The sequence below is a fragment of the Esox lucius genome, chromosome 12 (genome assembly GCF_011004845.1).
Source record: "Esox lucius isolate fEsoLuc1 chromosome 12, fEsoLuc1.pri, whole genome shotgun sequence".
In the NCBI taxonomy this organism is placed as follows: domain Eukaryota; kingdom Metazoa; phylum Chordata; class Actinopteri; order Esociformes; family Esocidae; genus Esox; species Esox lucius.
This window is the reverse complement of record NC_047580.1, coordinates 35,036,625-35,059,117: the sequence shown is the minus strand read 5'-3', so window position 1 is coordinate 35,059,117 and position 22,493 is coordinate 35,036,625. Positions and strand designations below refer to the sequence as shown.

General features: G+C 40.6%; 1 protein-coding gene across 1 annotated transcript; it reads right to left on the bottom strand.

Moving 5' to 3' along the window:
• Positions 1-1,245: 1,245 nt before the first annotated feature.
• On the bottom strand, positions 1,246-21,544 carry LOC105009456. The gene is made up of 5 exons (XM_029123896.2): positions 21,509-21,544; positions 21,043-21,444; positions 3,498-3,578; positions 3,123-3,242; positions 1,246-2,825 (listed from the first exon to the last, which is right to left on the bottom strand). The coding sequence occupies exons 1-5, from the start codon at positions 21,542-21,544 to the stop codon at positions 2,700-2,702; spliced, it is 765 nt and encodes a 254-aa protein (XP_028979729.2). The 3' UTR covers positions 1,246-2,699.
• Between the last annotated feature and the right edge of the window lie 949 nt (positions 21,545-22,493).

Here is a 22,493-nt window from a genome sequence, read left to right as displayed (position 1 = left end):
TCTCGCGCCCAGCAGCCAATGCGGCGTCTACTCTTTATTAAGTCTATGCTGACAACGGCAGCAGGAGCTGCTGACAACGGCAGCAGGAGCTGCTGAACGATACTTTTCAAAATGCTTGGGAAACTTACCAACTTTCAGACCTCGCGATGTTGCAATCATAGCCAACACGTTTTCAAAAGCAAAAAGATCTAAGATTGATAAAGGTTACAAGTTTTTTGTTGAGCAATTCATATTTGATTTTGAAGGTAGGTTAGCACTGTCCTGCTAGCATCTAGCGTAGCCTGTATTAGCTAAAATCAAAAATTTTCTCCACGTAATAGTTGTTTATTTGGATTTCCATACTAATATTTTACAATACAGTGAAACTCTATGTGCTTATTAACTAACCTTGCATTATACATGTTTTCCGTTGAAGAATCTTATTTTAGGGCTCAGTGTTACCGGTCTGTGCGGGAAAATTAGGAGTCACACAAGCTTGAGGTTTTGTATAGGTTGATTCTACAAGCATCAGGAGCAGTAAAACGTTTTTTACTGCAATCTCCTACCATGGTTGGTTTCTTAACCAAATACATTGTTTGCATAATTAGCACCAATCCAGTATCAAAACATACAGAGGTGGAACATAAGAAATATTTAAATTGACCCTGATTCTTGTTCTTACCTCCCAGTTCAGAATTATTTCGTTCTATGCACTGCAGTTGCACAATTTCTGCACAATTACTATCAGTATCAGTACTTAAACCTTATTACTACTAGGCCTTATATTCAGTATTTTCAATATATTTTCTGTATTTATAGTGTTATGCTGCTGCTATGAATTTCCCAATGAGGATCAATAAAGTGTGAATCTATTCATATCAACATTAGGTTCAACATCTTTCTTGTGTGCCCTGCAAACCAAGGATCACTTTGTTCTGTGTTCTATTGTTGGCCTGTACAGTATGCCTATTGTATGGTTGTCAACAGGTGATTGCCTTTTTTCACAGATTTCTCTGTATATTGAAAACCCCACAGACCTTAAAATGTATTCCTGCTCATGTGCAGCAGGCAGAGGGCTGTGTAACCACATAACAGAATTGCTTTACCAGACACTATAGTACCATGGGAACCAAGGCTGTGCCCACCCCTGTCGCTTGCACAAGCAAACTTCAAACATGTCAGACCTCTTACTCAGGTGGTTAATGTATTGAATAACATCCAAGGCATACACTTTGATTCTATTCAACAAAACATTTGTTTAATGTTCTTGTTAATTCATTAGGGTATACAGCATGAGTCTGTTGATCAACTTTGTGTAAAAAACCCCAAAGCTTCTGGCAGTAGTGGAATAACATCTACACTATACAGGGCATACACAGGTGATTATAAACATAACATAAAAATGAACAAAATGAATTGATACTTGAAAGGTGTTGTAAAAAGTGTGAAAGTACTCTCTCTGTATTAGGACCGATTCCTAATGCGCTGACAGAGTGTCTGGCCAGAAGAGAGTGTCTAGTCAGGAAATTGACTAGATGTTAGTCTTGGGGAACGTTTATGGTTCCCTTGTCTCTTTCTCATAAATGATGGACTTCTGCTCAGAAACATGGAGAGATTGTAAGTGGTATTGTTGCTGCATATTGGGAGCAAATTGAATGTTTTGTCTGTAATTCTGTGTTGGTAGGTTTGGGAAATTGGGTCCATCAAGATGGTGACTGAGGGTGCCGGTAATCTCTGGAAGACACTGGTAGGAAAGCACTGATCCTCTTGGCACAGGACCAAATGTAGAATCTACCAAGGAAATATATTTCAAGCCTGACAGAATTTGGCAGATTAGTGGCAGTGGATGTACATCATGCAGCAGCTCCCCAGTGGACATCAGACAGTCATCAGGAATTGGTCCTAATACAGAAAGAGTACTTTCACACTGTCTTTATATACTATTAATAATTTCCTACATTGGAAAATTGGAAAAAAGATGTTGATGGAAGAGCAGCTCTCCCTGAAGCTATGTCAGTTGTTTATTTCCATATAAGATTTATTGGGTACGAGCTATTGAGACATTTTGATGGAAAGATGCTTTAAATACTATTAAGAATTTCCAAAATTTTAAAATTTTAAAACTAAAGGGTGTTGATGGTAGAGAAGCTATCCCTGAAGCAATATCTGTTAATTATTTTAACAGATGTTTTATTGGGTCAGAGTTAGAGATTTCTCTCAATTAAAATGTTTTAAATAATATTAATAATTTCCTTAATTATAATACTGAATGATGTTCATGGCAGGACAGTTGTCTGACAGTCTATTAAAAAGGTTACCTTATTTAAAAAGGGTTTGAATTAAAAAGGGTCTGAAGTACTGACCTTTATTTTAATAATAGGCAATAAAAGTATTTCTACCTACTTTTTTAATAATTCAAAACAACAACCATGTAAATGGTAGGGCACCGAATTCTGAGCTCTTTATAGTTCATTTGATTTGTTTATGTTTATTTGGTTGCAATGCAATTGGCGTTTGTCAGTAAAACTACATATATTATGCACTTTTAATATGTAGAATATGTTTTTTTTTTTATTGAACGCAACAGAGAATACAGGGAGTGTTGCTTGTTCGCTATCGCCAGCAGATTCATAATATGTGATTGCTGTCTTTCTGATCAATTAGGTAACCCACTAGCAAACCACCACACTAGTAATGGTTTGAGCTAGTGGTTGAGGCATTTAAATCCCACTTGTACTGGTTTGAGCCAGTGGTTGACCCAAGGACTGCTGTCTGCCAGTCTTGATGTGTTTTAAGGTGAAGTAGGCGTCATAGCCAAACAGCACTGCAGCCACTAACCCAAGGACCTGGGGGAGAACACAGGACAGACCGTGGTCACCTTGAGGAATTACCACAATACCCATACAACCAGAATAGGTAGACTCCATAGCAGGGGTACTCAAATCTGGACTTCTAAGCCAGATTCTCATTGCGACCCTCTAATCAGGGACTGATTTAGACCCGGGCCACTGGCCAGTTAAAATAATGATGAGGTAGAACAGAAAACCATCAGGCTCTGGTCTTTGTAGTGTAAGAATCGAAGACCCCTGCTGTGTAGTTTGATTGAATTAAAACCAGAGACAATAGAACGCTGTGTAACCTACCCCTCCTATAACACTGTTTGCATATTTTTGTTTTTCATCACCGCCTTTTCCGTTGTTGATCAGCCAGACCAGGGAACTGACCATGTAGAGCATACAGCCTGTCAGAGCACGCACAAAGTCCTGTGGGGAGGATGGGATTAATGATGCTGCTGATGACCTTCATGTTGTTAGGGTTAAAGGTTGGTTAGTTAAGGTCATGGCACAGGGGTTCCCAAACGTTTTTGGCACATATTGTTATCAATATTTGTAAATGAGATTTTGATAAACCTCTTTAAATTAAACATCAGTCTTAATTGGTTTCCTGTGATTAAATGAAGGTTCAAAGAACTGATCTTCAATCCCTAAAAAGAGCAAAAGATTTGGTGGGATACTTACAGTGAACTGCCAGTGGATAATGAGTAAATGCTTATCCAGTTCCAGCATGAAGACGACGAAGAAGGCAGAAGCGCCAACCATCTTAAATACAGGCACAGATGTCCAATTAATATGATGAGAATTAATTAGAAAGCCCATGATGATGAGGCTGATTACCTGAAGGAAATTGTTAGAAAACAAAGAGAGACAAGAGATGACAGATGAGAAATCATATTTAAGATCCTCTTTGTATAGTCCAGGGGTCCCAAGGGGGACATTGCAATTGTCCAGTGCTGTCTGAGTTTGGGAGGCTAACGATCAACTATGATGTCCTCGCCCCATCACACGTCTCATTGCAGGTGATTGGACATCAACAAGCTCAGTCAATCTAGAGGGGCAGAGAGCGAGTTCGGAAGACATTGCCTTTCCCAAGAAACTGGGGGTCGCAGCGATGAAGCAGGGTGTTAATCACAACATGTAGGGGAACAATGAAGTGTATAGCTAGCTTGGGTGGTAGACCATGGCACTCGTGATGCCAACATTGTGAGTTTGATTCCCGTGGGGGCCGGGACAAAAAAGTATGAAGATTTAAAGGTCTTTAAAATCTATAGTAAGCAGACCAGTTTGTCAAAAAAACGTGGCTGCTATTAACCAATGAACTTGTGCATGGGTGTGGTTTTGCATATATAGGCACAAAACTCCAAGAGGAAAAATTGTATTATAATTCTAATTGTTGCATATGTTGACAACCATGAGATGACAAAAATGAGTGCAAGCAATTTTCAAGCTCACCTCGTTTGAGTTACAGCCCTGAATAGAGGAAGTTAAGTCCATTGCCAAAAAAGGGAACATTTACAATTGGGACCCCATTAACTTTTCCCTCATGGTTTTTCAGCCATTTTGAATTTGTGAAAAACCCTTAAAACACTTCTCCTATGGCACCAAATGACCGATATTCACTTGAATTAATATGTGGCATCTATGGTCAAAGGTCCTCAAAATATATATATACCAGGTTCCGTTAGACAAAATACATGGCCACTATTGACCTATGAACTTGTATAGATGTGTGGTTTTGCGCATATAGGCACAGAATTCCTACACGCTTAAATGACTTCAATGTTAATGTGGGTTATATGTTCTTCACACTCCCCTGTAGTGGCACAGAAGCAATCGGCCCAAAACAAATCAGACATTTAGGATCACACTTCAATGCTCTTAGTTCCCCAAAATTGGATCTGTGTGCCCATCTTGCTGAGTCCAGCCTTAGTGACGGAGGTCACACGCTACCAAAAGGTTATTTGGTGGAGTGGTTTTCAGTTTTCAGTTTATTTACGTATCCAATGATACTTCATTATTTATTATAGACATTTATACCTACGTCTTAATTTCTGTGCTAATACCCAATCATTGGTATGGTAATGGTTTTAATATGTTTCTATAGGCTGTGAAAGCAGGGATAATAATGTTTGCTTGTTATTGCCTAGCTTGCTTGCACCACTCTGTCATATGAGATTGCCCCAGAACAGATCGGAGTGTGTTAGGGTCTCTTCTTTAGGACTAGCTTGTTATCTTTTGGTCAGTAAACCAACTCCCCATAGTTCTGGGATTTAACCCAGAGCCGGGTTTGGGGAAGCTCTCTTGCATTTTCCTCCCTTCTGCCTGCATTTTTGCTTTTGCAAACATCTTCAAACTCCGGAGAACTTTTATCTTGGATACTTGTACTGTAATTTTAATACTCTTTTTTGATATTAAATTAATTTGTTACATTAATTCACTGACGATGTGGAATTAATCAAAAACGGGTCAACATCCGGTTCCTTCAGTTTTTCCTTCAGTGGTATAGAATGCATAGGGACATGAAACACAAAATCTACAACTGACTGATGTGGAAATGCAGTCACAGAGTAATAGGGAGAAAATGCTTGACTTACCACTTCTCCAGCATAAATAACTCCTTTTCTGGTGACTACGTAATGTTTAAATTTTAAGAAGAGGTTTTGAGTTGTTTCCGGCATGTTTTCAGTAACTCGTTGTCTGTTGCTCTCAGTAACTTGCTCTGACTGCCACGTAGGCTGGTGTTGGATGTTTTATATTAATAACAGAATTTAGATTCCTAACCGAAGGCATCACATCCTGTGTTCAGATTAACAGACCATTTCCAGACAAATGAGCACCATTATCGCCGTGTTATCAACATACAGAAAAGGCCTCTCATCAGATACGGTTTTAGGCATAAGCATAACCAGCAGGTAATTAACCTGAAATAATAAGAAATACAACATTTAAAACATACTAGCTACAAACAGCATCAGTTTACCTCAATAGCCCAATAATAATAAGCAACAATAAATAGCATTAATCAAATACAAATATACAATAATATTAATATACTATAAATAGCATATTTCATAATTATCAAGCACACGCTTCACATTTCAAACATTATACACCATACTCAAATCCTACCAAACCTATGCAAAGTCTTCTGAAAAGCAGAAAACTACAACGTGGCATGGCAAACCAGGATATACCATAGACTGTAAAAAAAAAGATGGACGATGCCCCTTCGCTCTTTTCCATTGGTGGAAACTGAAGCTGCCAGTGTCCCGATACGGCGCTGACTTCTTGGACTTGCGTCTGCGCAGATAGCGATCTTGGGACCAGTTCTGCGCAGTAGTTCTGCGCAGTAGTTCTGCGCAGTAGTTCTGCGCAGTAGTTCTGCGCAGTAGTTCTGCGCAGTAGTTCTGCGCAGTAGTTCTGCGCAGTAGTTCTGCGCAGTAGTTCTGCGCAGTAGTTCTGCGCAGTAGTTCTGCGCAGTAGTTCTGCGCAGTAGTTCTGCGCAGTAGTTCTGCGCAGTAGTTCTGCGCAGTAGTTCTGCGCAGTAGTTCTGCGCAGTAGTTCTGCGCAGTAGTTCTGCGCAGTAGTTCTGCGCAGTAGCGAGCAGGAAGTAAAGCCGTATTATTATTTATTTCTTTGTTTTGTTTTTCTGTTAGGGTATATATATATTTTTTTTTGAAAATATCCAAATTCACAAACAAACATGGCTGCATAAATTTGGTTCTTCAGAATAGGATACAGAGAATATATAGCCATAGGGAACAGCTCTTAATACAAACAGTAGATATATAGTTGTCTTAGTAACAAAAATAGGATGTTTTATAAAAGGCAAGTGAGACTTCGAAAAAAAAAAAAAATATATATGTATAAATAATAATACCATAACACAAGGGGAGAATACATACATTGTTCAACTATTTACCTCCGTTGGGAAGTGTTTTATGGTATCATATATGTTTTGTGCTTTAGGACCTTTCAGAGGTTTTAAGGACTTCATATACAGTTTAAATTCATTTAAAAAAACAATAAATTTGGGAGATGATTTCACAGTTCCACATTTATGAATCAAAAATGTTGCTAGACATACAATTGTATTAGAACAGAGCTCATCACCCTTATTTTGCAACACTAATCCGAATGTTATGTCGTCACAGGAAATAGTGGTTGGGAATGAAGATATCTGTTGCTTAATCCATTTATGTATATCACACCAAAATGTCTGTTTCACATTACATGAGAAAAACACATGGTCCGTAGTTTCGACATCATTTTCACAGAATGTACATGTATTAACATCTATACCAAAGCGAAGTCTCAGTAATTCTTTAGAGGGGTAAATGTTGTTCATTACTTTGAAATGTGTTTCTTTCACTTTAGGAGGTATAGGGAGTGTTAGATACATTGTTCTAAGTTTAGTGACTGAAACTTTACCAAATTTTTGTAAGATGTTCTTTTTATTTTGGCTGTTAGGGTAAAGATATTCAATAAAACAATTCCTAATAAAGTGGTTAGTGCATCTTTTATCCAAAACAGAGATTCCTTGAATTGATAGTGGGGCTAATTGTGGATGAATCGGATAATATTCCAAAATGTTTCTTGTTAGAGAAACAAAACCTTGGGGTAGTGCTCTATGTAATTTAGAAAAGTCTGATTTTTAGGGTTTGAAATTATGTTTGATGCAAAATTGTTCAAAATTTTAAAAATGTCCATTGGTATCCATTAAGTCGGCCATGGACCATATGTTTTTCCCATATCAATCTTCAAAGAAGAGAGATCTGTTGTTCCAGAGTAATGATGTGTGGGGTGAGAAGTTATGCACGTATAACATTTTCCAATACAAGAGTATTTGTTTGTGAAACTCTGACAATGATATAGGTAAATTGTTAACACTAAAGTCCGCTCTAAGAAGAAATTCTAATCCTCCAATGTTCTTAAACAAGGTCTTTGGAATACAATACCAGAAGGAGTTGCTGTGTTTGATCCAAGATTTTAGCCAATTTATTTTTAAGGTACCATTAAGGCAGTCAAAATCAATAACTTTTAGACCTCCATCTTTTGTGTCTTTAACCATATTGCTTTTCTTCATATAATGTGGTCTGTTCCTCCAAATAAAATGTAGGTTGATTTGGTTGATAGATTTAATCAATTTGTTTGGAATGGCTTTGGAGTAGGCTGGGTAAATACATCTCGACAAACATTCCATCTTAGTTAGGTAAATTCGACCTAGTATTGATATGTCTCTCTGTAGCCAAATATTTAGTCTTGACTTGCATTCTTTAATTTTATTTTCTACATTCAGAATCTGGCTCTGTTTTTGGTCTTCGGAGAGGTAGATCCCCAGGTATTTGATTTCTGATTTAATAGGGATATTACAGATATTTTCCAGTGAAGTGTCGCGAATAGCCATCAATTCACACTTTTTTAAGTTTAATGTTAGACCTGAGGCTTTTGAGAATTTTTCAATTTTGGCAATAGTCGTTGAAATTTGGTATCTATCTTTTAAAAATATTGTTGTATCATCTGCTAGTTGGCTGATTATTATGTCTGTGCTAAGCAAATTAAGTTTTTTAATATCATTGCAGTTTTTAATATAGATTGCTAGCATTTCTGTGGCTAAGATGAACCGGTATGGTGAGATGGGGCAACCTTGAGGAATACCCATATTAATCCGGAAGCTTGGGGTGGTACCGCTAGGTAATAAGACACAACTACTAATATCTTGGTATAATCCACCAACCCATTCCCTAAATTTGATTCCAAAACCAAAGTGTTTGAGCGCCGAAAGAATAAATGGATGCTCCACGGAGTCGAATGCTTTATAGAAGTCTAGAAAAAGAAGGAAACCATCATCCTCTATTTCGCTTCTATACTTGATGATGTCCATTACCAACCTTATATTGTTATTGATTGATCTTCCTTTTAAGAACCCTGATTGTGTATCTGCAATAAGATCTGAAATCCCTGTTTGAAGACGAGAAGCAAAGATGTAAGTTAGGAGTTTGTAGTCTGAATTTCTGAGTGTAATGGGTCTTCTGTTTTCTATAATTCTGGGATCCTTCCCAGGTTTTGGAATTGAGATGATAACTTCATGTCTCATTGTTGGTGGAAGCACACATGTTTCAAATATTTCGGTAAAGACTTGTAGCAGCAGGTCTCTTAAATCTACCCCAAAATGTCTGTAAAAATCACCTGTGAGACCGTCGGACCCGGGGGCTTTGTTAAGAGAAAGACGACCAGTTACTGCATCAAGTTCTGTAATTGTTATTTGACTATCACATGTTTGTTCGAGGCCATCCTCTATTTTTGTAATATGTTTTGCTATAACCTTAAAAAAATTCTGACAGTCCACGCTAGAAAATTTAGAGCTATAGAGCTGGCTATAGAATTTCCAGATTTCTGAAGAGATAAATTTTTCATCTGTGACTTCATTATCATCCACCATCAGGGATCTGATGCTATTTTTTTCCTCTCCTCTATCCATTTAGCTCTGGATCTCACAAAGGCCCCATGGGCCTTACGACTATAAATGTCATCTAGTTTAGGTTGGAGGTTTAATATCATCTGTCTATCATCCTCAGTGGGGTTTGGCCTATTGCAGTACATATTCAACTGATTAATAATGTCTAGTTCTTTTTTTTCACTATCTTTTTTAATTATTTTACTGAATGAGATGGTAAATTGGCGTATTTTATATTTTGATTTTTTGGCAGTAGTCATTATTTTTGAGCAGGCTGGAGTTGAACTTCCAGTATGTGTGTGAGTGAACATTGTTGTCATTGGGTTTGATCTGTAGTAAAATAACACTATGATCTGTTAGTGGTGCAGCAGACATATCAGAGCTAATATTATAAACTAGCAAATGATTCGGAATTAACCAGTGATCAATTCTGGATTTATAAATGTGGCTTGAGCTAAACCAGGAGTATTTATATATTTCTGGATTTAAGTGTCTCCAAATATCAACCAAATGTAGTTTTTCGCAAAAGCTTGTGAATATGGTGTTCGGATGACTTGCAGAGTATCTGCAAGGGTATTTATCAAAAAAATCATCATGAACTAGGTTTAGGTCTCCACCAATGATGATGTTATCAGTTGAATGTGTCAATTTGAGATTGTCTAAATGTAAATCAATTTGTACAAGTAGGTTTCGGTTTTCTCTACTGATAATATAACCATAAATGTTGACCAAGATGAATTTCAGACCATCTATGTTTACAATAAGAATCAGCCAATGACCAAATTCATCTGCCATACGGGACACAATATGACCTTTGAAATTATTTAGGAGGATGGCGACACCTGCTGACCTTGAAGTGCCATGGCTAAAGTAAGCTTCGTCTCCCCCATTGTTTAGACCAAAATACAACATCTTCAACCTTAGAATGTGTTTCCTGCAAAAAAATTATATTTGACTTCTTCCCTTTACAAAATAAAAAAATACTCATGAGAGACATGAGACATACTCATGTCTCTTAAACCCCTTGCATTAACAGAAATTAGAGAAATGTTACTCTTTAAACTGAAAATAGAAGAAAAAACAAATAAATAAAATTAATAAATGATAAACAACAATGGATTGCTGAACTAAGCCTTCAGCCAACAGTAAAAGTTTCCTATCAGGAATATATAAGAGTAACAAAACCTCGAGAATACGTTTTCATTCAAACTTACTCGTTTTCACAATTCAAAAACCCCGGAAAGTTGTGTCTATGGTGAGACTCTTTGTCCATTAATGAAAGCATGGGGGCCCCGGAACACTGTCTTTAGACCTGCCTTCCTTGCTTGTTCAACTTTCGGCCACACAGCCATCCGTGCCTCTCTGTCTTCCTTGGTGAGGTCTTCTGAGAAGCGGATGTTGAGATCCTTGCAGACGGGGTGAAGTTTGGTGACCCGCCAGAGTTCGTCCCTGAAGTGGCGTCCTGTGAATTGCATAATAATCTGACGAGGGCGGTTGGTGTTACCCTGCCCCAGTCGATGCACCGAATCCAGGAGGAAATCCATCTTCTCCCTCCACTGTGGCACAATCTTTCCGATCATATCAGAGAATTTGTCGTGTGTTCCCTCTTGTAAGCCATTCACTCGCAGGTTCCATCTTCTTTTATAACGCTCCAGCTCCACAGCCCTTTTTTCCACTTCTACTGCTCTTTTCACCAGATCTGTGTTCTCCTCTTTTAATTGTTTCACCTGGACGTGCAGTGTTTGGCACTGTTCTTTACAATCTTTGATCTCGGCAGAGTTCAAATCTACCGCTTTCGCGATGTTGGCTATGGTCAGCGTGTTTTGCTTTAGCTCTGCTTTGAAGTCCTGCATCATGTTTTGAAGAGTGCCGATAGCAGCCAGGATCGCAGCGTTAGAGGCGTCCACCTCATGGGCTCCAGCAGTCACGACATCGTCTGGTTTTGACTTTTTCTGTGGTGCTGGTGGTTTGGAAGGAGATGTTAAGGTGTTTTTGGTTCCTCTGATATTAGTGTCCATCCTTTCTGGACCACCATAGTCGTGTTCTTGGAGAGCCCTCAGTTTGGCATTAGCTTTTGTGCTAGCCATGTTATGGTTTGCAATATCGTATTCCAGGAGGTGCTCCGGGTCACTCACACGTTATTGAATTATTATAATAAGTTTCTTACAATTTAACATTTGATATTTCCGGGTTTTTGTTGAATTAAAAGTTCATTCCGTTTATTTTTCAAGGCTTTGCTACTCAGAGCTATTCACATTGCGTCCACTCTCTCCGCCATCTTGAGCCCCCCCACTGTTTTGGAAGTGGAGTCCTGCTCCTGTGAACTCTGTCTGCTCCGTTCCACTCCAACCTCATTAAAATAAGGTAAATACAAGTAGCCTACTAACCACACATTTAAATAGGTCATATTTACAAAAGTAAAACATGAATATACTGTAAAATACGAGTACTCGTATTACTACAATTAAACTATTATAAACAATTAATCTCAATTTAGCGGACAGCTAAATCAACTTCATATTTAGTTCAATCAAGTCCAAGTACAGTACAACCTTTGCTTGTTAAACCTAGACGATATGTTATAGCCTAACTTACTAACTTAATTTAGAATAGGCCTAATACAAAAATAATTGGTAACTTCTAGCTAACGATCACCTGCTAGCTATTAACATGGCTATTAACGAGGCTTGTTGTCTTTTAGCTAACGTTAGCTAGCCCATTACATTTATTTACTAATTAAATAGCTTATAAATTTAACTTACCGAAAAAAATTCAAAGATCGATTGGAAATGCCAGATTGGTTAGCACAATCTACTGCAGAACAACCCATTATGTCTGTGTGAAATTATATCAATTATAGAAATTTAGAGATTAAATTTAAAGCTCCAATCTCCTTAGTCCTCCGAAGATCGCGAAAAAAGCCTGTTGGCGCTTAAGTGGCTCCTCGGCTCAGATAGCTGTCAATCACAGCTGTCAATCACGACGTCACACCACCGTTTTTAGAGCATTACATAACTAACTAAAAACAAACTTATTTTAAAAACAAACTCTTGAATTTACATTAGCGTGATACAAACTACAGTAAATGACAGAAGCCAGCTTCGGAAAAAAGATATTTGAAGGGTAATTTAATTGTTTATTTATAAAGCTAAAGAAATAATCACAAATAGTATGATATAGAAAGGTTATAAAGTCTAAAATGTTAGCTTTATGTCCCACGGCTGCCACCTCGTCAACTTATAACTTTTGAGCATAGCGTTATATTTATCAGTTAACGAAACTGCTTAGATCTACCAGAGCATAGTATTCATATTATCTTTAACGTTCAACGGACGTAAACGCAGTACAACAATATAACACGCGACAGTAGATAACATGAAGTGTACATTATAAACAGACAAGAAAACAAAGAGTTTACCAAGTGGCTGCACACCTGGGGCCTGTTGCACAAAACCAGGATAAGGGATTAAGCTGGGATAGTTATCCTGGATGAATTTAGCTTTGACTTGTTTGCACAAAAGCAGGCTGAATTAAACCCAGCCAAGGAGATTTATGGAGATTTATTCTTTGCAGCCAGGCTAAGATTAATGCTGGAGTCTTATGTGTTAAATCAGCTGCCGCTCTGATCCAAAATAAACGTCTTTAACAGACGTCGTTCCGTTGTCTTCTGAATGTTTTCTGCTTTATTGTTAACATGCATTACTTGTCACTATTGCTGTGACGAGTTTGATTTAAATCCTACTATTGCAGTTTAGATGGTTTGCAATGGTTGATGAATTTGCAACAGAGATTTCAATGAATTCAGTGATGAGGGCAATATACACTCACCTAAAGGATTATTAGGAACACCATACTAATACTGTGTTTGACCCCCTTTCGCCTTCAGAACTGCCTTAATTCTACGTGGCATTGATTCAACAAGGTGCTGAAAGCATTCTTTAGAAATGTTGGCCCATATTGATAGGATAGCATCTTGCAGTTGATGGAGATTTGTGGGATGCACATCCAGGGCACGAAGCTCCCGTTCCACTACATCCCAAAGATGCTCTATTGGGTTGAGATCTGGTGACTGTGGGGGCCATTTCAGTACAGTGAACTCATTGTCATGTTCAAGAAACCAATTTGAAATGATTTGAGCTTTGTGACATGGTGCATTATCCTGCTGGAAGTAGCCATCAGAGGATGGGTACATGGTGGTCATAAAGGGATGGACATGGTCAGAAACAATGCTCAGGTAGGCCGTGGCATTTAAACGATGCCCAATTGGCACTAAGGGGCCTAAAGTGTGCCAAGAAAACATCCCCCACACCATTACACCACCACCACTAGCCTGCACAGTGGTAACAAGGCATGATGGATCCATGTTCTCATTCTGTTTACGCCAAATTCTGACTCTACCATCTGAATGTCTCAACAGAAATCGAGACTCATCAGACCAGGCAACATTCTTCCAGTCTTCAACTGTCCAATTTTGTTGAGCTTGTGCGAATTGTAGCCTCTTTTTCCTATTTGTAGTGGAGATGAGTGGTACCCGGTGTCTTCTGCTGTAGTAGCCCATCCGCCTCAAGATTGTGCGTGTTGTGGCTCCACAAATGCTTTGCTGCATACCTCGGTTGTAACGAGTGGTTATTTCAGTAAAAGTTGCTCTTCTATCAGCTTGAATCAGTCGGCCCATTCTCCTCTGACCTCTAGCATCAACAAGGCATTTTCGCCGCATACTGGATGTTTTTCCCTTTTCACACCATTCTTTGTAAACCCTAGAAATGGTTGTGCGTGAAAAAAATCAGTAACTGAGCAGATTGTGAAATTCTCAGACCGGCCCGCCTGGCACCAACAACCATGCCACGCTCAAAATTGCTTAAATCACCTTTTTTCCCCCCATTCTGACATTCAGTTTGGAGTTCAGGAGATTGTCTTGACCAGGACCACACCCCTAAATGCATTGACGCAACTGCCATGTGATTGGTTGATTAGATAATTGCATTAATGAGAAATTGAACAGGTGTTCCTAATAATCCTTTAGGTGAGTGTATAAAGTCCCATTCACCGGTGTTTCTCCCTGCACCATGGCATGCCCATTTCTGAATGACGTTTTGGATGAAGAAGCGATGATATTTAGACATGCTTTCAAACGTGGGAGGGTGTTTCGGGAAACAGATCAGACCCTTTAGCTTTTCCCGACGAGTACCTGCATGAGAGGTATGGATTTACTGGAGATAGAATCCGTTATTGTGTGGCACTGCGTATTTTTTAGAAGCGACATGTTTTTATATGCCGTGGGACATGCCGAAATTCTAAATAAAGGCACTATTTGCCGTTGTATCAGAAGTGTGTTTGGCACTGAAATCCTTGGCACACATCTTTATTACATTCGCTGGCCACAGAAGAATGTGCTTCATCAAAGAGATTTCTACAAGATTGCAGGTAACATGAATTACAGATTACAAAAATGTGTTACATTACAACTGTCACAGGATATACTCAGACTATTTTGTGTTACATCTTTCCCTAATGTCATTGGTGCGCTGGACTGCACACAGATCCGCATTAAACGCCCCTCAGGGGCCCAGGAGGGAGATTGTGTCAACAGAAAATCCTTCCACAGTATCAATGTTCAGGTAAAAATTAGCCCAAATGTATTCTGTGCATGACATGTATACTGAATAGGAAACATTGCATTGTTTCAGATGATCTGTGATGCTGCCTGCATCATTACCAATGTGGAGGCAAAGTGGCCTGGGTCCGTCCATTTCACTGATAAACACAATTGTGTCAAAGGTTTTACTTGTGTAGTTGTAATAATTACATTTTGTATTCTCAGGTGAATTATCTGGCATTCTGCTGGGAGACAAGGGTTATGCCTGTGAGACATACCTTCTCACTCCCCTTGCAGACCCTCAGACAGCAGCACAGCAAGGATACAATCTTGCCCATGCAAGAACAAGGGCCTGAATTGAGATGGCATTTGGCCTTCTCAAGTCACGATTTCAGTGTCTCCACCACCTGAGGGTCACCCCAGACAGGGCCTGTGACATTACTGTAGCCTGCACGGTCCTACACAATATTGCCTGTCTGAGAAAGGAAAGGGGTCCAGCAGTGGCACCGGAGATTGAGTGGGACAATGCAGCTATATTCCCAGATGACATTAATGGCAGGCTGGTCAGAGACCAATACATTATTTCAGATGAGTGATTTCATTGTCTTGTCCTTCTCCAATAAAGGATTGTTTGTGTTACTCCTTAATTAGGCCTAATGTTTATTCGATATTATAGTAGCTTACTTTGGTTTCATAACCTCAATTTTCGTCTCACCTCACTGAACTAATAACTTTGCATAGTGTAGTGTACATTCATCACACAGGGAACACCACAATGCTTCTTAAGCTTTTTATTTTAGTGCTGTCACTTTCAGTTTGGTACTGCATCTGGATCCTGTTACATACAGATCCTTCCATCACAGGAATTCCTTGGTTCAAATCAAGGGCCATTTCCTCAGGGAGGAGATTTGTGCACATGGTTGTAAAACATTCTCGCATGAGAGTTTTATATTGTGCTTTACATGTAAGGCTACTCAAAGACTCCTACAGTACAACCAGCACATTTAGTACACAACGAGATACAGCACTGAAACCGACACATAAAACAAGCATATTAGAGCAATTAAAACAGTGTACAACTTTTCTGGAAAGTAGATATTTTTAAATCCTTCCGCATTCAGTCGGTCCGCTATTGTCTGCCAGGCTTTTTCTCTCAGTTTAATAACAGCTGCCGTATTTCCTTTTCTGCATATTATATGCTTTACGTCCTCATAACTTTCCATAATTAGTTGCTGCTCCTCGGGTGAAAAATATGCCGCACGCGTCTTCTCCATCTCTGAATCAGTGAATCTGTGATCGATACCGAGGTCTATTTAAGAACGCCGTGGACGTGCACTTATCCCGACTATCTACACCTGGCTTGACATAGCTTCACCTTCTCATCCTGGCTCGGCAAACATGCAACCAATTAAGCCGCGATGAGCGGATCACGCTAAGTCAAGCTGCGCTTTTTCAGTTATCCTGGATTTCTTCATTCTACTTTTGTGCAACAGGCCCTAGGTTGGATTAGTGGGTTACTGTAGCTATACGTTGTGTTTTCACTGTAAGTACAACGTGTATAAACGTCAATACATTTTCATAGCTATAGAACGAACAAGATAAAATAAGATTTCGTCTGGCTAAAGAAATTGTTTGACGAAGTTCACTAGCTATGTTTATTTTTAAATTTAATCCAACAAACGTTACAGTAGCTTGCTTGCAAGATAACACCGTAGTTCCTATGGCTGTGTGAATTATTTGAAAGGAAGAACACCTGCTAAAATGATATGCACAATCTCTGTTTTAGTCTTCATAATGGATGAGCCACCGCCAGTCAATAATGGAGTGCAAGTATCTTAGGTTATTGGCAACAAACTCAATACAAAAGTTGGGATTTTTTTCCCTTCAGTTTAGGTGTTTTGAATCATCTAGATCAGAGTCGTCGCTAGGATCCCAATACAGTCAGGGCTTAGCCAACCCACTCGCAGCGCCCGGGACAGAATGTACACTGTTTTTAAAGTACATGCGGCAAAAGTCGATGTACACGCTAGCGGCCTACACGTCTACAATGCCATAACGCGCAATCGTAATTATAGATGAATAGATCAGGGGCTATTTTTTTATGATTATTTTTGGTCAATTTGAGATCCAGGGCTATTCATAAAAGATCCGAGGCTATATCCCTGGACACCCAGGCCTAACGACGCCACTGATCTACATATAGCTAAAGTGTGTTAAATATTTTAACACATAGTTACCCCAAACAATCTATTTGTTACAACCTTTCCAGACAGTATTGCGAGCCAGCGTTGTGGAAACAATTATCACCCCCAGTATTTTCAACCAGACTACCTCCAAGCAAAACTGTGTTGGTCACCATGGTCCTATTTGCACTTCACTGGTCAGTAATGCCAACGCCTTTCAAAACCAGAGCGTGTCTGTATCTAACGTAGTCATGGACAAAGGGAATCAAACTAGAAGTGTAAAAACACATAGAACTACCTATTAAATAGACATTTGTGAATACATTAACATTCACTCTGTAATAAATGTGTCCCCCTCAATATCAGAGTCACTCCTACACCCTTGTTTACATCTGACTGTCTTCCTGGATGTTGGGAGGGTCTGGATTAAAAGGAAGTGAAAAAGGAAAGAAAGGAAGGGATCAAAAACATGTTACACTACACAGCACAGGACAGAAATAAAGAGTCCAGGCTTAATTCCTTTTTCTTGTACTTTTCAACTCTTGTCTGTAGTAGAGAAACGCTCAAAATAATAGTTGCAATTGTCCCTTAAAATCTCTACTTCACACAAAATAGTCACAACAATTTCTGTGACTTATGTGGGCGTCTCACAGCCCTTTCACACACACACACACGTCAGGAACCTCACAGCCCTTTCTCACACACACACACACACACACACACACACACACACACACACACACACACACACACACACACACACACACACACACACACACTGGGAGTCTCACAGCCCTTTCACACACTTGGGCAATTTTTCCAACAACAACTGTCCACACTCACTCTGCATTCATCGGCAGACCATTTTCTCCTTTTATTTCATTTGTATTCATACACTCACGTACATTCTGTTGACCCTGTCTCTTCCTGGTCTGCAGGAAGTTGTTAATTTAGAGCAAGACAATAGCTGTTTCTCAATGTCAAGGAAGGATCATTTGAAGCCAGAATTTGGAGGATGCTACGTCATGGACATCCGTTGAAGGACCGTTCCAATGTCGAGGATCCTCCGAATCCCACCAAGGACTGAGTCCTTCGTTCAGAGAATTTCCCATAGACGGCAAAGGATGCATATGTGTATCCTTCGCGCTCCTATATTACCCACAATCCTATGCGCACAGCTTTGCCAGCTCGTAAAAAAACCCCGTACCTTTGTTAAAATGGTAGTACATAAAAATAAAGTTTAACGTTTAAATGCCAGTACAAATTGCTATTAATAATTAGCTAGATACCTCACAAGCTAACGGTAGGCTAGCTAGCTAGCTAACTGAACCGAACCGAACCTGTCATATTAGCTAACAGTTGTTAGCTTGGTTGCTGTCACCGGCATTTCTTTTATAAATCACTAGACAAGTTGTACAGAAGGCGGGCCTTTTCACTGACGTAATGACGTGCACTTGGTAGCCTGTTCTATTGTACGTGTTCTTTGAATGCTAAGGAGGAGCCTGGCCTAGCCTCTGAAGGATCCTTCCTTGGAAGGACTAGTCCTACCAAGGAAGGATCCTTGACATTGAGAAACAGCTAATGCCTACCTCTCAACGTGGCCACGCATTTGTTTGTGCAACCAGACTCACAGTGCCACAACAGCCGACAGCCAGCTGGCCTGATGTCAATCTCAGCATTGATCAAAACTAGTTTGTTAATTTGGAGAGACCCATTTAGCGTCCCTGACCATCTCAACAGTGCCTCCAATTATGTTGTGGCACTGTTCCAAACGTGGAGAAAATGTTTATCAAATCCTTTCCAACTGTTTTAGCCGTAGTGGTACGGAGAGGGAAAGCCTCTGGGTAACGGGTAGCGCTGCACATGATAGAAAGCAGGTATTGATGACCTGATCTGGTTTTCGGTAGTCGACCCAGGCAATCAATCATTACTCGCTCAAACAGTTCCTCCCACCACAGGAATCGGATGAAGTGGCGCACGAGGAACAGGCTGATTCACTTTATCTGTGACCTGGCACACATGACACGTTTTACAGAACTGTACAATGTCAGACTTTAATCCTGGACAGACAAAATGTCAGAGGACCCTGTTGTGTTTTCTCATTACCCCCATGTGTAATGGACCATGCAGGGTCATGACCTGGTGACAGCACCTGCGGTCTCAACGGTGTAGGAACCACCACTTGGTAACTGCGTTATGCGCTGCCCATTTACGCATCAAGACTCATGCAACTATGAAGTAGGCGGTCACCCTAAGCTTTGCTTCCTCAGGGGACACCAATTGACTCAGAACATTTACGCAGGCTAACGTCCTCTTTTTGCCACTCGATCAGCTTCTCCGGCGTGACTGACTGGAGTGTCTTGACACGGGGCCACGACTCCGCTTTCCCCTTTCTGAGTCTGTACAGGAATAGCCACCATAGACTTTGTAGAAGGAATGTTCTGTTTGGGGTCCTCTGCCTTAACTTGCTCAAACATGTAACCAGCCAAATCCACTTCGTCACCCAGCTTGCGAGACTGGGCTCTTGTTAACACATGTTATGGAAATTTTGAACTAAGGTGCATTTGAGAAATGTCTGTCTTTCCATTGGCTGATATGTAAATCTGTACTTTGTGACACACATGTCTGTATAATATCAGAGGATTATTAGATATTTGGGCCATGTCCTGCCTAGAAGAAGGATGTATTCTTTGTCGTCCTATACATGTATGAATGAGTTACTAGTTAAAGATGCCGAGAGGGGTCTGGTGTTTGAATAGGAGACATCCTTGACCGGCACGGGTGGATTAGAGGGGTACTCGTAAATCTGTATAACCCTTTAGTGTCTCTGTTGACTATCCAGACATTGTGTCTCCTCAGGAGTTGAGAAGGATAAGGTGGGGGGACAGCCCGCCCTTTGGGTAAATTCTTATGTGACAAGACCGATGGCAGCATCTTACCACACCCCTTTTCTATGTAATAAATACGGATTGTTCATGTATGGAGTTAGAGACTCCTCGGATGATTATGTATGTAAGCTTTTGACGCGTCTCTCTCATTTGCAAATGATTTAATAAACATGTGAAATTGTGCCAAGAGAAATTTGTCTCTGTTTCTTACTCCTTTAAGAGTGTCGATACATGGAATTTCCATCACACACACAAGCAGGAAATAAATGGGGGAAATGCTTGGATCAAATTATCATCTGTACTTTTGGGCCTTGGGCTATCTACCTCCTCTAACACTGGAGTCACGTGAACACCAGCTATGTCGTTACCTAGTAACAGTGTGATTCATTTCACTGGTAGCCTAGACACTACACCAACACGGAAATGTCCTGATACCAAATCGGGACGCCAGATGAAGGAGGTGTCACGGCACAGACATGGGCTTTGTCTTTAGACCTTGTAAAAGGACATGTGAGCTGCAGTTAGTCCCAGCAGGCCAGGGCAAACAGTCTGTGAGGATTAGTGACTGCGTCGAACCAGTGTCTCAAAGGTTCTGAATACGGCTTGTTTTCCCGTTACTGAAACAACCAGCAGACATAACCGGAGCATACTCAGGATCTGGCTTTACCCCTGTCCGCAGAGCAGACCGATGTGCCTGGTACAGGCACAGTCTGAACAAACCCAACACCTTTTGGTTTAGCGGATGGTGGCGGGGACGGTTTCGGTTTACTTTTCAAAACCGGGCGGTCCGATATCACATGGCCTATTCGGTGGCAGTAAAAACACTTGCGAGTCTCAGCCGAAGGTTTAGTGTCACCGGACGATAACCGAGGCGAACGAGATGCCGATGACGTCTACGTTGGGCTTTCAAAACGAGGCCCGCCAAACATTCATCTGAAGGGGTTTTTAGAATTCCTCCAGCAGGATTAATTCCCTGATTTCTGTGACTTTGACTGTTCTAGATTTGCTGGCTGTACACCCTGTACACACACACACACACACACACTCACCCTGTACACACACACACACACACACACACACACCTCTCACCCTGTACACTCACAATGAGAGGCCCCTTGTTGTTTTCGCGGTATTTCTCCAAGGCGAAGATGTAGAAGTTGAGTGCAGCCATGGAGTACAGGAAGGCAAACACCCCAATGGTCACGAAGAACTCTGCAGAGGAAGAGTAGTCGCCAACCAGGAAGAGACGCTCGGGGGGTCCTCCTTTACAAGTCGGAGCATCGAAGTATACTCGGTGAAGCGTTACGTGCGTGTTCACCTTCATGTGGCTGGTGAGCTCAGCAGCGTGGGCCAAGGGCCTCTCGGATGTCAAAGCGTCCACGGACCCAGAGAAGGTGGTGGACCTGATCTCAGCCTGCGACGAGGAGGGGAACCACTGCCGCGAGGTCCATGACCCCGTTATGTCTGGACTGAACACCTCTGTTGTGAGTGCTGGTGTTAACAGCTAGGATCAATGACAGACTCAGTAACTTAGTGACTGGGGAAACGAAACAGCTGGGAGAATGTACCCTGTTTGGCTGTTTCATCTCTTCGCCTGCGTTCATATCGCTGAATACTCCTTAAAAAAATATCAACCGTTAAATGTATCCTCTGCGGTCGTTAGTTCACTCTCTCAGCTCTTTGTTCACTCTCTCAGCTCTTTGTTCACTCTCTCAGCTCTTTGTTCACTCTCTCTAGGTCTGGATCAGAAGGCCTGTTAAATGAAACAATTGATTCAAATTAAACCCGGTCTCTTTTTCTCCTCTAGTGTTTTGGCTTCATGAACCTGGTGCTGTGGGGAGGGAATCTGTGGTTTGTCTTCAAGGAGACCGGCATCATCGCCCCCTTCATGCGCGCCCCCCCTCCCCAAGAGAAGCAGCCCGCCCCAGACTCCTACGGCCAGCAGGGGGGGTACGAGCAGGACCCGTATGCCGGCTCCCAGGGAGGCTACCAGCCAGAATACACCCAACAACAGGGTTACAACCAGGAGGGCGGAGACTACGGACAGGCCCCCAACTCCTTCGCCAATCAGATGTGAGGTGGGAGGAACCAGGAAGGATGGGGGGAGTCAGCTGGTGAGTCACATAAAGTTACTTCCATATTGTCATTTATTTTATTGTAATTTTTCAGTGACAACGCATTACCGGTATCATGATATTGTACAATTACGCTGATGCATTGTTTGATATTATTATATATTTTTGTCTTCTCCAAACTCCTCTGGCCCAACTATGTAATGTCACAGCTTCTATCATCTGTTTCTCTCCCCAGAGGCACCTTTTCCTGTGTGTCTGTTTGTGCATCTTTCTGTGTGCTGACTAAACAGCGAACAGGAAGGGGAGGGGTCTTGATGTTAGGAAATATAGAGTAATGTGAAGAACTTGAACACAGTACCAAACTATGGAACATATTATATTAATCTCCTTTGTAATTGTATAATAGATTTTACTTCATTAATTTGCTTTTTTGTTCGCTACAGTTCCTCTTTTCATTTCTACACCACTAATCTGATGT